Source organism: Panthera uncia, chromosome D4 (assembly GCF_023721935.1).
Source record: "Panthera uncia isolate 11264 chromosome D4, Puncia_PCG_1.0, whole genome shotgun sequence".
Lineage (NCBI taxonomy): Eukaryota > Metazoa > Chordata > Mammalia > Carnivora > Felidae > Panthera > Panthera uncia.
The window spans coordinates 55753408-55771261 of NC_064807.1; the positions used below are offsets into that span (position 1 = coordinate 55753408).

General features: G+C 38.8%; 1 protein-coding gene across 2 annotated transcripts in view; it reads left to right on the forward strand.

Annotated features, from left to right (window-relative positions):
- The window catches only part of LOC125919259 (phospholipid-transporting ATPase FetA-like), a 103014-nt gene that overhangs the window by 30713 nt on the left and 54447 nt on the right, over nt 1–17854 (forward strand). For both annotated transcript variants that reach the window (XM_049625868.1, XM_049625861.1), the window contains exons 4-6: nt 11989–12047; nt 16466–16579; nt 17371–17469. In XM_049625868.1, the coding sequence (XP_049481825.1) occupies nt 11989–12047; nt 16466–16579; nt 17371–17469 (272 nt within the window). The remainder of the gene's footprint in view (nt 1–11988; nt 12048–16465; nt 16580–17370; nt 17470–17854) is intronic.

Here is a 17854-nt window from a genome sequence, read left to right on the forward strand (position 1 = left end):
TCATGTATAAGCTTTTGTGTGACCCAAGCTTTCTCTTGGGTCTCTCCAATTCATTTTAAGTCTTATTTATATCCTATCTTGAATTGATGCTTTACTGTTTGGGATATATATTGTGTGGTTCTACTAAATTGTCTGCCTAGAACAGTGCTTACAGAGTTTCCTCTGTCCTGGAAAGTATATATGTATATGTTTATACATAAATACTCTGCCAAGGATATACACCAATCTGTTAATGGTGGTTTCTTTGGGGAAAGGGAGAAAAAGGGAACGGAAACTTATTTTTTCTCTTTATATTTCTGATTTTAGACTTTTTATGGTTAAAACACATTTATGTGTTACTTTGGATTATTTGAAAAATCATTAAAGAAAAAAGTGTAGGGGCGCCTGGGTGGCGCAGTCGGTTAAGCGTCCGACTTCAGCCAGGTCACGATCTCGCGGTCCGTGAGTTCGAGCCCCGCGTCAGGCTCTGGGCTGATGGCTCGGAGCCTGGAGCCTGTTTCCGATTCTGTGTCTCCCTCTCTCTCTGCCCCTCCCCCGTTCATGCTCTGTCTCTCTCTGTCCCAAAAATAAATAAAAAACGTTGAAAAAAAAAATTTTTTTTAAAAGAAAAAAAAAAAAAAGAAAAAAGTGTAATCACAAAGGGAAGTCAGAGAAGTTAAAAGAAAAGGACAGAAAAAAAAATGGGAAAAACAGGAGGAGGGGGATAGATACTGTGGCATTTAGAGCAGATACTGTGGCATTTAGAGCTTTAGTAATAGAATCATATACAATACCACATTTAAACAAATACAAAAAGTAGACATCTATGATGCATCACTCTGAACATAGTACAAACTATTGAATTGTACATTTTATTTTGGATAGGTGAATTGTGTGTATAGCTCAATAAAATTATTTAGAATAAAACAGACATCTAAAGTTTTTAGAGTTAGTTTGTGGAATTTTGTTTCTTTAGAAAATTTAAAGCAACAATTGAACTAATTTTTAGGAACTTTCCCTGACCTCAGTAACAGGAGCAGCCAGATAAAGTACATGATGCCCAACTAAACTTGAATTTTAGTAAAAACTGAAACAAATTTTAGAATAAGTATGTCCCATATAGTATTTGGAACATATTTTGTTTTTGTATTTTTATTTGCTAAATCTGGCAACCCTAGACAAAGAAGATTAACTTTGAATCTCTTAGAGTGAACTTGCTTCTTTAGCGTTACCAGGATTTACAGTTAGATCCAGCTTTGTGTGAATGGCCTTTTGTTTCTAACTAATGGCCTTTATTGTAAGTTTCCCAATCTCTCATCTCCTATCCCAGGAAGATTTTATGATTAGGAAGACATGAAAATGATATCTAGCAGTTCAATCAAACATGATTGATTTTACCTTTAATAAATTGATTTATTGATAAATTGATTTATTGATAAAAAAAATCATGCTCAACTTTGCAAATGATGTCAGAGGGTCAAAGTACCATTCCCAACTTCCATCTGCCTAGAGTAATTTCTTCCTTGAAAGGAAAGGGAAGAAACCAAAGGTCTACAAGAGGAATAGTGGGTAGGGCCTTTAGTTTTGATCATATCCTGAATTGTAGCAGCTGACCAATGTTCTGTGTTAATAAATTAGGACTTGGTGGGGTGTTTTGTTTTGTTTTTGCTTTTATTACTATTTTGATTTTCTATTTGTTTTATTACTATTTCATTTTCTTTTATCACTATTTGATTGTCCTTTGAGCAATTCTAGCCTTATTTCTGCTCAACTCAGACCCAAGAATTAGTGAAGCTATGGAGGAGACAGGAAGAGGCAGAGGTACCAGAAGAGTTATAGTAGCTCAAGAACTGGACTTTTCATGACATTCAGGACTTTAGTGAGCTTCCTCTCCAGGTTGTTTTTTTTTTTTTTTTAATTGAAGAAAATGTGATTTTATTATCAAACTTTCAAAAGAATTCCAAGTGTATTACAAAGAACATCCATATTCACCTCACCCAGATTCCTAATTGCTATTATCTTATCACATTTGCTCCATCCGTGTGTGTATGTGTGTACATACTACATATATTTATATATAATAATCAGTTGTTTTGTGAGCCTTTTGAGAATAAGTTGCATCCACGATACCCCACCATCCCTAAATACTTCAGTGTATATTTCTCCACATTGAGGATACTTTGCTGCTTTTACTACCATATAATCCTCCAAGTTAGGAAATCAGCATTAATATAACATCATCATTAAACCTCCATTTAAATTTCACCAACTTCCCTAATAGTCTTTTCTTCCTTTTTGACATACTGCACCTTCCAGGAACACATGCTCCTGTTGGCTCTTCAGCTTCCTCCAGTCTGAAACTGTTCTCCCTTTTCCCCTGCCTTTTCAGGTCCTCAACAGTTTTACCTCTTTTTTTTTTTTAAACTTCATTTCTTTCTTTTCTTTTCTTTCCTTTTCTTTCTTTTTTCTCATTTGAGTATAGTTGACACACAATGTTACATTAGCATCAGGTGTACAACATAGTGATTCGACAGGTTTGTACATCATGCTCTCTTTACCACAAGTGTAGCTTGCGTCTGTCCCAATATGTGGATACATTGATACATCACTCGTACAATATAATTGACTATATTCCTGATGCTGTGCCACTTATTCAGGAAATGCAGGCTTCCTGTTATGGGATGTATGAGTCTCCAGGTTCTTTTTGACACTGCACTCTACCCACCCTCTTCAGCCATGCTGAATATCCTTCTGTTTGCTGACCTTAGCCTAGAAAGATCAACAAAGAATTAGCTGAGGTTTCTCTTCCAGCCCAGCTGTTCTGTGATTATGTAGATACTCCCACAAGAAGGAGGTGATTATCCTCCATTGGAGGGGTTTAGACAGAAATCTGACCACAATTTAATAAAACATGTTTTCAAATATCAATTCACTTGTGTCCTTTTTCATTCAATGAATCTTCATTAATCCAAGGCCTAATGCTGAACTAAGTAGTGGAATACAGAGATTTAAAGACAAAATTAAAGGAAATATATGATCTGTACCTTTAAGTAGCTCTTAGTGGGAGAAGATGGTATTATAAATAAATATGAACCTGAAACATAATGAAGTAGTGATGAGAAAACAAATGAGCTACTGCTTATTCTACAGGACTACAGACCCAGCCTTGCTCATGGTGACTGTCTGCTACGTCATTTAGCTAATCTATGTACCATTCCTCAGATGGGAATATCATCTTTTGGCTAAACTCCAGATATCTAAGAGATGCAGTCTGGAGAGAGGAAGTATAAAAATTTTCGTGTGTAGCCAAGACTGCAAGTCATATGGTTAGCTAAATTCACTGGTAGCTATATAATGTTTCAAATTATGCTATTTGACTACAGTAGGATAAATTGTGATCATTTGAAATCTAAGAAATACGAGTTTTCCTAAAGTAAACTGACTCCAACTAATCTGACCAGAAATTACAGAAATTGGCCAATTATCCTTCACCTGGCAGCTATCCTTACTTCTTTTTTAGAGATGGGAAAATTTCAGCTACGTACATTAGGTTACTTGGGTGAAATCACCTAGGCCTATTGATCTAGAATGACAATAAGGGGTCATTGCTGAATTTCTCCCACTAGCACTTGGGCTTAAATGATTTAGGAGTCTGGCAGTGTAAGGAGAGAGCACATAACTAATCTATGAGACTTGTACTCCTAAAGATCATCTCACTGTTCCTCTTAGCTGGAAAATTCCATTTGTGATTGAGTTCTCACTGTGAGCAAGGAGATATTTGCTGAGATCATCCTAAACCTGGTTGCCACCTCGCCAACTGGCCTTCCTCTCTTTTTCTCCCTTCCTCCTTTTTCCTCCTGGTTACTTTCTTTTCAGTGTGCCTCTTTCTCTAGTTGTCTCTTATAGACCTCATTTTCCTTTTTAGTTTCTGCCACTTCCTTGTCTGGGCTAATCTGTAATCTTCTGTAGCTTTAACCACCTAAAACCTGAAATTGGATTACATCAAGATTGCATAAGAGCTAAGTTTATCACCCTGGCATTTGAATCAAAACATTAAGACGGAGGCTGCTTCTATTTTGACACTTCTCTTCTACTACCATCCCACCAAAGGACTGAGTAGAGTTCCCCTCACTGGACTGTGGCTTCCTCTACTGGCTAGATTAGCTTTGTACATCCACAGGAGATAGCTGAAAGTTCAAAATCCATTAGGCACAGACAACTGTATCAGTGATGGTTATGGAATCTCCTTGACATAGCATAAGATAAAGGACAAAAAAATATCATTTAATGAGCACTTTTGATGTGTCAGAAATTATATAGGCACTTTATAGTTTCCCTCTCATTTAACCCTCACATTAGCATTTTAGGTAAGATTTTATTACCCCATTTTACATATGAGGAAACTAAAACCCAGAAGTAGAAAGTGACTTGCCCTAAGTCACTTAACAATTTAGTCACAAAGCCCAGTCTAGAATAGCCAAATTTTTCTAAGCATTTTTATATATCAAGAATTGTTCTAAAACAATGCTTTGTATTCCTTAATTTATTAATCCTCACAGTAACCTTATGAGTAGGTATTATTATCATTTCTATTTTACAGACTAAAAAAATGAGTCTCAGAAAGGTTAAGTAACTTCCTCAAGGCTACATAGCTGGTAAGTGGAGGATTGAGATTTGAACCCTGGCAGCCTCAGTTGCTCATGTCATTAACCCCTGTTGGAGGCTGCCATAGTTTTAAACTCTAGGTCCACTGCACATTTTATAATACCAAGTGGCCTGGCTTCACCAGTATTCTGGCCCTTTCAGTTCAATTATTTTACCACCTACAGTCCAGCTCTCATCTCAGCACATGTCCTTTTGAAACTAGGCCTTCAATCCACAGACTGTAAACTAACCCTTTAGTTACCAAAGATAGACACATTTTCCAGTTACCAGAGGTCCAACTAGGTGTTTGTCTCCTTGAATTCCATAGCCAGAACCTCTTTAATGAGACTGTCTCTTAGACTTTCCTTGTCTAAGCTAATTTCCAGTCTTCTGTAGTTCTAACCTCTCATCCATAATTCACATTTTGTCACTCTTGTTTCAGCCAAACAGAAATGAACTTTGACTTAACAAGTAACAGGGAAAACACTTAGTCATCCTTGTCTTTTCTCAGTGGTATTCACAAGCCCTAGAGAATCTTGAATTAATCTTTTATTAATCAGTCTGATAACTGTCTTCCTGCCTTTATTATCTCAGAGATGACTTTCTTTCCTTCCACTTGTCTTCTATCTCTCTCAGACTTTGAATTTCTTCTCCTAGATGGTTGTGCCAACTGATGTTTTAAACCATTTTTCTCATCATTCCTGCTTTTCCTTTTTTAGTGGTGTCTTATGAAATCTGACTTTCTAGCCCTCAATTCCTCTTCCTTTCCTGATGGAAATCCTCCTTTCTTTTCTTCTTTCTCTTATTTCATGGAAGATCCGGTATCAACGAGCCAGAACTATGTAAAGGTTAATCCTGCCCCCAATATGGAGTTTCAGTCTGTCTCCACCAGCTCAGGCTCTGAACTTTGGGATCTACCTCTTTTACTCGACTCTTTTTTCGCTTTTTAAGTTTATTTATTTTGAGAGAGAGCATGCATGCATGCATGTGCGCACGTGTGAGTGAGTGCGGGAGAGGTAGAGAGAGAGGGAGAGAGGAAATCTCAAGCAGGGTCCATGCTATTAGCATGCAGCCTAAAGTGGGGTTCAAACTCATAAAGCGTGAGATCATGACCTGAGCTGAAATCAAGAGTTGGATCCTTAACCGACTGAGCCACCTAGGTGCCCCTGCTTTACTCTCAAACTCAAAGAGGGAGGTATGTATTAAATTTCTGTGCAGAGCCTGGACTCCATGTATCTCTTAGGGTTTGGTGGGCTTAGAGAAAATAGCTTACTGCAGCCAGATGAGTTGCTGGAAAAACCTGTTAGACCTTTAGTAAGTTAAAAATCATTAGTAATATCTAGGATTAAATTTAATAAGAAATACAAAATTCAATAAGAAAATATTAGAATAGAACTTTATCAAGAGTTATAAAATATTTTTAAACATTTCTTTTTTTTGACATTTATTTATTTATTTTGAGGGAGAGAGAGAGGAAGAGGGAGAGGGAAAGAGAAAGAAAGAATCTCAACCAGGCTCCATACTGTCAGCACAGAGCCTGATGTGGGGCTCAGACCCACAAACCACAAGATCATGACCGGAGCCGAAGTCAGACGCTTAACTGACTGAGCCACCCAGGTGCCCCAAGGCTTATAAAATATATTTTAATAAACAGAGAGACTGTGCTGGGTCTTTTGGATATGATTAGAAGGGCACATGGCATGGGAGAGACTGATTTTACTTATCATTGCCTGAGCTGATTATGAACACAGTAGAAGATTAGCCTACTCAGGGATTGGATAACCTCAACACTAGTAGAAACACCAATGCTGTCCTGGTACTCTGCCCTAATCGGGCAGTTATCTGGGCCACTGAAAATGTCCCTGCACAAATAGTATAGGCCAACCAGCAGCTCTAAATCCTATATGCAGCTAAATTATCTAAGCCATACATGTTCTACTTTTTTGGATAACCTAAGCTACAATGGTTAACTGAAAGTCTTATATCACAAAGTTGTAAATAAGCCACTAACTAGCCAAAACAAGGCACAGCAAAAGGTCCTACCAGTTCCATTTCAACTTCCCCCATCTTTATTCACATAATCCTTGTAATCATTGGAATGAAATAATGAGAAAGAATTGCACTAGTTGAGTAGAACATACTACAAGGTGCATAGAAAGATGGTAAACCTAGCCCAGGGAAGACTCATATGCATTGCTAGCAAGGTAACTATACAGGTATGATCACAATGCATAGAAGAGTGGCTTCCCAGGGGTACACCAACAACTCTCTTCCTCACAGGGATATATAGTGTGTCACTGAGTGGGGGACTGATAGTGCAAAAATGTCAATTCATCCCAGTTAATCTGTATAATCTCTCATATCCTAGGGCAAAAGCAGCTAAACATCCCAGTTTCACCTTTCCCATAATTTGTATAAATCCCTGAACTTCCTCATAAATCTGTATTTTTGCACTGCCCAATGTGCAGACTTTGGCCCCTTAGGTATTTTCTATAAGAAATTTTATTCATGTGGGGCGCCTGGTGGCTCAGTTGGTTGGGTGTCGACTTCGGCTCAGGCATGATCTCATGGTTTGTGGGTTCAAGCCCCACGTCGGGCTCTGTGCTGACAGCTCAGAGCCTAGAGCCTGCTTTGGATTCTATGTCTCCCTCTTTCTCTGCCCCTTCCCCAACTCACACTCTCTGTCTCACTCTCTGTCTCTCTCTCTCTCAGAAAAATAAACATTAAAATTTTTTTTTTAATTTTATTCATGTTATGACTTCATGTTGTTTGGTAATTTCTGCTGATGACTAAAGGAGAAACAGAGGAAATTACATGAAGAACCATAAGAGCCCTTGTCTTATCATTGGCTGTCTCCTCAGCTATTTTTCAAAAGTCTGTTCTAAACAATAGGTATTGGTGAGGATATGGAGAAAAGGAATCCTTGTGCACTGTTGGTAGGAATGCAATCCATTGCAGTCACTCTGGAAAACAGTATGGAAAACTTTGCCTCAAAGTTAAAAATAGAGCTACCCTACAATCCAGTAATTCCACTACTGAGTACCCAAAGAATACAAAAATACTAATCCAAAGGGATACATGTACCCCTGTATTTATAGCATTATCTACAATATCCAAAAATATGGAAGCAGCCCAAGTGTCCATCAGTTGGTGAATGGATAAGAAAGATGCAATACACACACACACACACACAGGAATATTAATCAGCTATAAAAAAAAAAAAAAGAATGAAATCTTGTCATTTGCAACAACATGGATGGAGCTAGAGATGCTAAGTGAAATAAGGCAGTCAGAGATAGGCAAGTACCATATGACTTCACTTATATGTGGAATTTAAGAAACAAAGGAGCCAAGGGAAAAAGAGAGAGACCCCAGGCAACAGACTCTTAACTACAGAGAACAAACTGATGGTTACCAGAGGGGAAGTGATTAGAGGGATGGGTTAAATAGATGATGGGATTCAGGAGTGCACTTGTGAAGAGTAGCGGGTGATGTATGGAAGTGCCGAATCAGCATATTGTATACCTGAAACTAATATAACACTGTATGTTAACTAACTGGAATTAAAATAAAAACTTAAAAAAAAAAAAAGTCTATGATCTTAACCTCTTGAGAAATAGCAGTGTCGTTTCTCAGACCTGTTTTTCACATGGGGGTAGCTCTGCCACATCTGATAGCCCACTTTCATTCATCCCCAGAATTCTGGTGAATACAATTTTCTGTCTTTGTCTCTAAATCAAAACTCCAGTTTTGAGGGACCTGGACAAAATTATTCTGAAGTTTATCCAGAAGAGAAAATAGACAAGAATAGCCAAGAAGACTTTAAAAAAGAAGACCTGTGGAGAACCTGGGTGGCTCAGTCAGTTAAGCATCTGGCTTCAGCCCAGGTCATGATCTCATGGTTCATGAGTTCGAACCCCGCATTAGGCTCTCTGCTGTCAGTGCAGAGCCCACTTCAGATCCTCTGTCTCCCTCTCTCTCTGCCCCTCTCCGGCTCTCTCTCTCTCAAAAATAAACAAACATTTAAAAAGTAAAAATAGAAGACTTTCTATCCTGTATTAAAAGTTATATAATTTAAAAGATGGGTAGAACAGTAGAACATGATAGAAAACCTGGAATCATGGGGCGCCTGGGTGGCGCAGTCGGTTAAGCGTCGACTTCAGCCAGGTCACGATCTCGCGGTCCGTGAGTTCGAGCCCCGCGTCAGGCTCTGGGCTGATGGCTCGGAGCCTGGAGCCTGTTTCCGATTCTGTGTCTCCCTCTCTCTGCCCCTCCCCCGTTCATGCTCTGTCTCTCTCTGTCCCAAAAATAAATAAAAAACGTTGAAAAAAAAAAATTCTTCACCAAGAAGCATAAAATACCCAGGAATAAATCTAACCAAAGATGTAAAAAAAATTCTTAAAAAGAAAACCTGGAATCACATTCAATATGTTAGAATGTAGTACATTGTAAAAATGGCTTATTTATTTATTTATTTATTTATTTATTTATTTATTTATGGAATGCTTATTTTTAAAGGAGAGAGAGAGTGTGTGAGCAGGAGAGGAGCAGAGAGAAAGGGAGACATAGAATCCAAAGTGGGCTCCAGGCTCTGAGCTGTCAGCACAGAGCCTGTCTGGCATGGGGCTCACACACCCAGGAGATCATGACCTGAGCTGAAGTCAGTCACTTAACTGACTGAGCCACCCAGGTACTCCCCTAAAAGTGGCATTTAAAACCAGAGTAGGAGAAAATATTTGCAAATTGTATATGTAATAAGTGACTTCTATGCAGAATATGTAAAGAACTTTTATAACTCAGTTAAGAGTTATTAAAGACAACCCAGTTTAAAAATGGGCAAAGAACCTGAACAGACATTTCTCCAAAGAAAATATATAAATGTTCAGTAAGCACATGAAAACATACTCAACTTCATCATTAGTCTAGGGAAATGAAAATCAAAAGCACAATGAGGAGTGCCTGTATGGCTCAGTTGGTTGAGCGTTCGACTCTTGATTTCAGCTCAGGTCATGATCCCAGGGTGGCTGAGTGTGGAGCCTGCTTAAGATTCTCCCTATCCCTCTCTCTCTGCCCCTCCCCTGCTCATGCTCTCTCTCTCTCTCTGTCTAAAATAAAATAAACCACAGTGAGATATTACTTCATGTCCATTCAAATAGTTAAAAAAAAAATAATAAGCATTGGTGAGGATGTGGAGAAATTATAACTTTCCTATGTTGTGAGTGAGAATGTAAAATAGTGCAGCTACTGTGAAAAACCATTTTGCAGTTCCTCAAAAAGTTAAACATAGAGTTACCATATGACTCAGAAATTGTACTCCCATGTATATATCCAAAAGACATGAAAACGTCCCCAAAAAAACTTGTACACAAATAAATGTTCATAACAGCTTTATTCATAATAGCCAAAAGATGGAAAAAAGGCAGATATTTATGATGGATAAATAAATGCAGCATGTCCATAGAATAGAATATTATTCAGTCATGAAAAAGAATGAGATAGTAATACATGCTGTAATGTGAAAGAACTTTGAAAATATTATGCTGAATGAAAGAAACCAGTCACAGTAGACCACATATTATTCTATTTATATGAAATATCCAGAATAGGAAAATCCCTAGAGACAGATAGTAGATTAGTGTTTGCCAGGGACTGGGGAAACGAAGGACTTAGAAGTATGGGTTTGGGGGGCCTTTTGGGGGTGATGAAAATGTTCTGGAATTAGTGGTGATGATTGCATAGCCTCATCAATATACTAAAAACCACTGTATTGTACAATTTAAGGTGGTGAAGTTTATGTGAGTTATATCTCCAAAAAAAAAAAATTTAATAGTTGCAGTGTTAAGTTTCTAGGACCTGGGGCCAGAGACTTCTATTAAAGGATGAGGTGAGTGAATTCAAGGTCAGGTAGGAGTCTCTAGCCTAGAGGAAGAATCTTTGAGAACCAAAGAAGGAAATTTCTTTGTAATTTTGGAAGCCATGAGTCAAAGACATTAGAGGGCTGGAAGAAAATAGATACTCAGTATAATTCGGAAGCAGATGGGTTGCTAGAACGCACTCTCTGAGGAGACAAATTCTGTGGAAACAGTGTGGGAATTTCTAGGAGCACTAAGTGTAGAAAGCTTAGCAGCAGTGTCACCTCTTCAGGCCAAATTCTGGGTTGTTTGGTATATATACCATTCAAGCTCAAGAAAATTGGGAAACACTCATACCATATTCATTTAAATAATTAAGATATTTTCTCCTCTAGAAACACTTCCATATCCCACTTTCCTTGACTTTCTTCTCTTCTGTGCACCGCAACACCCTATTCTTACCTATATCACTGCTTTTACATTAGATTGATTTTTTTTTTTTAATGTTTGTCTTCCCCCTTTAGGAATAGGAATCCCAGTATGATCAGGAATAATGTAACCCTAGGACCTAGCATGAAGCCTGACACCTGGCAAGAACTTAGTAAATGCTTATTGAACTAATGCAGAATTGAAGAGACTATAGGAATGTTTCACTCAGGACAAAAAAGTCTATTAATAAAATCTATCTGAAGAGTTTTCATAACACAATAATGGGCTCACAATTTGAAATAGTGCGTAACACTTCTGTATGTTGATATGATGATTTTGGCATGTGTTGTAGTTATCAGTCTCACTCCCACTAAACTTCAGGTCCCTTGAAAGTCAGGGACCGTGTCTTACTCATCTTTTTATCCCCTCACAGCTTCAGATACACTGGCCTGTGTGCAATAGATGCTCATTAATAATTTATTGATTTAAATTTCATTAGCAAGGTTAGGTAAAACTGCCTTGGGAAGAACTTCAGATACCTTAAAATAAGGTGCTGGAACTGACTGATAAGAGAGGGCTGAGTTTCTGTATTTAGCAGTGATGTTGGTACAGGCCATCCTATTGTCTGTGGAGACAAAATCTAGAATTACTAGAGGCATTCATGGTGGAAAAGTCCTCAAAAGTTTGTTGTCATTTTGCCTCCAGAAAACTTTAACACTTAAGGATTTTTATTTTTATTGTATTTCTTGATTCTTCAAATAGAAAGAAAATCCCATTGAATTTTTTTAATGTGTATTTATTTTTGATGGGGCGGGGAGCAGAGAGGGACAGAGGATCTGAAGCAGGCTCTGCACTGACAACAGTGAACCTGATACAGGGCTCAAACTTATGAACTTGAGACCATGCCCTGAGCCAAAGTCAGACACTCAACTGACTGAGCCACCCAGACACCCCAGGAAAATCCCATTTGTAGACATAATCCTCAATGAGAAAGTGTGAAGATTTAGTGAAGTCTTCACTGGTGGTCAGCATCCCAGGCTGATCTTTAGAGGGCTATCCTTATCATTTCTCTCTTCTCTTTCAGAACAAGAGAGATATCTGCAAGCCAACAACAGAGAATTCAATACCAGGTTTGGATATCCTGTGAGTATCGGGCCTCCAGTTACTTCAGAAGGGGGCTGGTATTCTCTAATATTCCACTTTGTGAGTGGGGCATGAATTCATTGTAGATGTAGATCCTACAGCATAGATTCTACTTTCAAACTCCTATACAACAAGGGCTGGTACAGTGAGGTCTTAGAACAACCAAAATTAGTTCTAATGACCCAGGCTCAGGAGAGAATAGATCTCAGATTTGGGGTTTCATATGTCACTTCTAGCAAAGAGATCCTATAGTTGCTTCTTACACAAATGAAACCATAGTTCAACTTTATTTTCCACTTACCCATCTATCTATGACAATACATATAGATCTACCCAATACATTTAATAGTGGCATGGTTTTCCACTCTTATCAATATACCTTAATTTACTTAACCAGTCTATTGATGAACATTAAAAATGTTTCCAGGGGCGCCTGGGTGGCGCAGTCGGTTAAGCGTCCGACTTCAGCCAGGTCACGATCTCGCGGTCCGTGAGTTCGAGCCCCGCGTCAGGCTCTGGGCTGATGGCTCGGAGCCTGGAGCCTGTTTCCGATTCTGTGTCTCCCTCTCTCTCTGCCCCTCCCCCGTTCATGCTCTGTCTCTCTCTGTCCCAAAAATAAAAATAAAAAACGTTGAAAAAAAAAATTAAAAAAAAAAAATGTTTCCATTCAGGGGCGCCTGGGTGGCTCAGTCAGTTAGGTATCTGTCTTCAGCTCAGGTCATGATCTCATGGTTCATGAGTTCAAGCCCTCCATCAGGCTCTGTGCTGACAGCTTAGAGCTGGAAGCCAGCTTCAGATTGTGTCTCCCTCTCTCTCTCTGTCTCTCTCTCAAAAATAAATAAACCTTAAAATAAAATGTTTCCATTCATAGCTAGGTGCCCCCTCCAAAAAAACAAAAAATAGTCTCCAGTGTTTTGCTACAATAAATGGCAAACCATTTATCTGAATGAACACCATTATACATATATTTTGGCACATTTATATAAATATATCTTACGAGAATTTCCTAGAAGTGAGTTGGCTGGACCAAAAGAAAACACAGTAAAAATTGTGATGCACAATGTCAGACTTCTCCCTGAAAAGATTATATCCATTTATATTTCTACCTACAGTAGAGACTGCTTGTTTTTCCATATTCCTGCCCAACTAGGTATTATCAATCTTTTTCATCTTTGCCAGGCTCTTGAATGAAAAAACATTTTGTTGTCTATCTTTCCTTAATTTCGAGTGAGTTCAATAATCTTTTCATGTTAATTAAACTTTTTTATTTCTTTTTATGGAAACTACCTGTTAATGATCTTTGCCCATTTTTTATTGGACTGTTCATTTTTCACTTGTTTATTTATGAATAGCTCATAAAAGTTATGTATTTAAAATTCATACACCAGCACCTATCCTTGCCCACATCTGCCCCCTATAGGGAATCACTTTTATTACTTTCTTAGGAATTCAGTGCTTTGTGTAAATAAAGCAAATCCACTTTCTTACACTATTTTTTTTAACGTTTATTTATTTTTGAGAGAGAAAGAGCATGAGCAGGAAAGGGGCAGGGAGAGAGAGAGAGTCACAGAATGTGAAGCAGGCTCCAGGCTTTGAGCTGTCAGCACAGAGCCCGACGCAGGGCTCAAACTCACAAACCACGAGATCATGACGTGAGCTGAAGTTGGTCACTTAACCAACTGAGCCACCCAGGTGCCCCTTTCTTACACTATTCTGAACCCTAAGTTGTCAAGATGCTTTCATAATAGCTTGTTCCTTTTTTCTTTTTTCACCTGCGTAGTATTTCCTATGCAGATTTAGCATAGTTTAGGTTACCAGTTTCTTACAAATTGACATTTGGATTGTTTCTAGATATTTACAGTTATATAAGCAATGTTTTTAGTTTATGATTTCTGAGTTAGTTCTGGATAATAACAGTGTTCAGAGTATGGCCATGGAAGCAGATTTCCCCCCTTTCTACCTTCTAGGCATGTATAAGAGGCACTATAGAGAAGTGAAGCTAGGTTTTGGCATCAGACAGACCTGCTTTTGAGCACAGCTGTACTCCTTACTAACCTTGCATTTTTAGGCATGTTTTTTTTACCTTCTCTGATCTTGAGTTCCCTCTATGAAAAGGGCCTGATAATGTTCACCTTACATGGTGGTTATGGGAGTTAGATATACTTGTGAATAATGTTAACTCTCTTTGTCCAAGAAACTATAGCCCCTTGAAGAAATGATATAAGTCTCATTCATCTCTGCATCCACAGTTTGTATCGCAATATTTGGCACATAATGGCATTTGATACATATATACTGAATTAATAAGCAGATCTGACCTATTCTTATATATTTAACAACCATTTCATTTCCACGGCCCATTGCTCATTTTTCTCCTATTTTTCTACTCTCTTCCATTCCTACTCCTTTTCCTCTCCTCAGCCCTCAACTACTGATCCCCATTATGGCTTTGGCCTTATGTTATCTATTCCCCCATTTAGCCAACAGGCAGGTTTCACTGCCCAAATAGCCCAAACCAAAATCTACCACCTCTATTATGCTTAAATTTTATCACATCTGACAAAAAACAAAACACTGAAGAAACTCATAGGTAAGCAGATGTTCTACATTCTTTAGATACCACTTCTGGCCTAGCATTTAAAAGTAGAGCAAAATACTCTAGTTACCAAGTTAGTAAAGAAATACTGATATTTCTGTCTTGAGACAGAATCAGCAAGGCTTTTGTCTTTGTTTGCTAAACAAGTGCTACAAAGTGAGTAGAAACTTAAATACATTAATCAGCTATAAAATCAAATGGAAAATCGGTAGTGAAGGGCAGCTGCTACAGCAAGGCAAAAGATCAAAAGATCTTCGGTTCCAAGTACCAGAACCATCTGGACTTAGACACTGAGAAAGTCTGAGTATTTCATGATCAAAGAAAACTTTTTCCATGTTAGAATAGCATATTCTCAGGGTTAGAAGGGCTGATAGCGATCATTTAATTAGAACTTCATTCAAGACAGACCTATGAGCTTCTCTGGGATAGATCTTTAATTTTTTTCAGCCTCCACTAGTAGAGCCCAGAATAGGGCTATAAACAGAGCAAGCCTTGAGAAATCTATAGTGTTTGACTGATTATTAACTAGAAAATTATGGAGAAAACACCAAAGAAATCTTAGTTTCTAACTAAGATCTCTAAACTCCTAAGCTCTATGACAAACTTCTCTTCCCTAGGGAAATATATGGGTGAGTCTTGACTGAATAATGGATCTAGGCTTGCTGGTCAAGTTTTGACCTTAGGACTAAATGGTTTTAATTCTCCAAGAGAAGGCCTCTGGTGCTTTCCCAAGGCAGATTCCAGCAAGATTCTTCATACTTGAGCAATATCTTTACTTCAGGACTGCATGTGGGTTTTCCTTTGTTTTGGCCTTATAGATGGAGGAGGTAGGGAGAAGCCCTATCCTTAGGAAATTGTTTGGTCTCATTCTTTTGCTTTTCTTGAGCTATTATATTCAAGTTCTAACATCTTAAGTCACATGATTGAAGACACAAAGGTAGAAAGTAAGATGGTCCTGCCAACATCCTGAGATCAGGATTGAGAAGGGAGCAAGTTCTCATTTTCACACAGCAAAATCATATAAACCACAACTATTCAGACTCTCTCAGGACAAGTAAAAAGCAAGTGTCTTCCCATAGGGACCACTGTAGGAACCTCCAGTGGGCTAAGGTTGAAAGAGTAATTTGCTTTTGGCATCTGACATCCTTCAGCATTGAAAGCAATATGTAAAAGCACACCAAACTGAGTTTGCCAGGCTTAGAAAAACTTCATTAGAGAGCTCTATACAAATGGCAGACTTGCTTTTTAGGGCTAAGGAGGACCAGAGAGTCACCCATAAGATGACACTAAAGGATCTCTGATTCTATGAAAGGAAGGCATTTGGATGGCTATGGGATTCAGGGGACAGCATAGTCCCAACTCGGCAACTAACTATGTGGTCTTGGGCAAATAACTTCACCTCAGTGCCTCAATTTCCTCATCCTCAAAAATGTGATCATGTAGTACTCTCCTCAGAGGGTTGTTATGAGGATTAAATAAACTGCTACACATAAAATGCTTAGAATAGTGCCTTGCATGTAGTAAATATTCAGTAAATGTAAGTTTTATTGTTGATTTTATTATCATTATTATTAATAGCATCAATAAAGAAAGAATTCTGTGCCTCAGAATAATCCCATATTGATCAGCCTTGCCTTCTTTGCATTCTCTAGGTCTCAAAGAAAAGTAGGGGACAAACACTTCTTCCCCCCTTCTCACTCACCCCATGGTGGAGGAACTATGGCTTTTTCCTGTTTCAAGGAGTGGTTTTGGTCTTTTTTGTTAAGATTAGGAGGTGGAGTCTTTTGTTCCTCTAATTGCACTTGTTTTCTTTTACTTGCAGAACAATACCATCAAGACCTCAAGATATAATGTCTTTAACTTCTTGCCCCTAAACCTATTTGAACAATTCCAGAGACTTGCAAATGCATATTTCCTCGTTTTGCTGTTCCTCCAGGTATTGACTTTGGGGGCCTTTTCCACAGAGCATTTTATCAGTATCTCTGGGGCCTGGTTGTGTAATCAGTTCTTCCCCTCCCTAAACTGAGAAATGTCTCTTTGGATAACCAGCAAATGAATGGGCTGGAATGTCAGGCTGGTCCTATAGAGTAGGACAAGTTCACTGAATCCCAAGGAAGGGGAGCTCCCTCATCATGGCTGCATGGCCACACTTCAGCTTGACCCAGCAGGCCACAGACTCTTTACCCCAACCATAGTTACAACCCCATTCCTCATTTGTTGTCCCAGCCTCCCTGACAGAAAGCTAACAGAGGAATTCTGAGAAAAGAGAATGATTTAGAACATAAGAGTATAAGCACAGGGCAAGGAAGCAGGGCAGGGTCGGCCCAAATTAGGAGAGAGGGACAGATTTTCTCATTTCCCCTTGTGCTGAGGGATGGGATATGGTTTTCCGATGTCCACTTTTATCTCCCAACCCCTACAGCTCCTTGCCAGAACCTTCATTATCAGAGGAGAAATAGCCCTTTGCCATCAAGACAAAAGTAGTGAAGTTCAGTACAGATGGGTGGCAACTTACCATATCCTCTTCTTTCATCCTTTCTTGGGAGTTGTTTATTTATATTTACTCCTATATTATATTACTTATATTTCCACAACAGTGGAAAACAACTATGATAGTTGAAATCATTATGAACCTGTGGAGGTGAAAGTGGTGGGGGTGGTGCTGAGGTGAAATACATTGTCCTTTAAGCTTTCTAACCTAAGTTTCTCCCTCCTTCCCTCTCACAGTTGATTCCCCAGATCTCCTCCTTGGCATGGTACACAACTGTGATCCCCCTGATGGTGGTGTTGTCCATAACAGCAGTGAAGGATGCCATCGATGACATGGTGAAGTGGCTTCCTGGGCCTCTAGTGTTTCACTGACCTAGTCTGGCTGGAGGGTCAAAAGGGACTTCCCAGAACTACCTAGTGCTAGGAAGAAGCACTGAATTAAAAGAGATGTTTCCTTGCTTCCTTAACCATCCCAGAAGAAAATGTAATTCCCTTAGCCTCAAGATTGATAGTCTATGCATGGCCAGAAAGGGGCAGTGCAAGGCCTTTCTCTGTCTTCCAGTGCCACCATTTAGCCCCTTTTCCGGGCTTCCTTCCATTTCCTTTTTAATAATCCCCCTCTTCCTTCACTTTGCTTTCTCTGAGTTTTCTCTCATCTTTCTTCCTCCATTCCTCCTTCTCCAAGTTTTATATTCCTCTTCCCTTCCTCCCTGTCCACTCC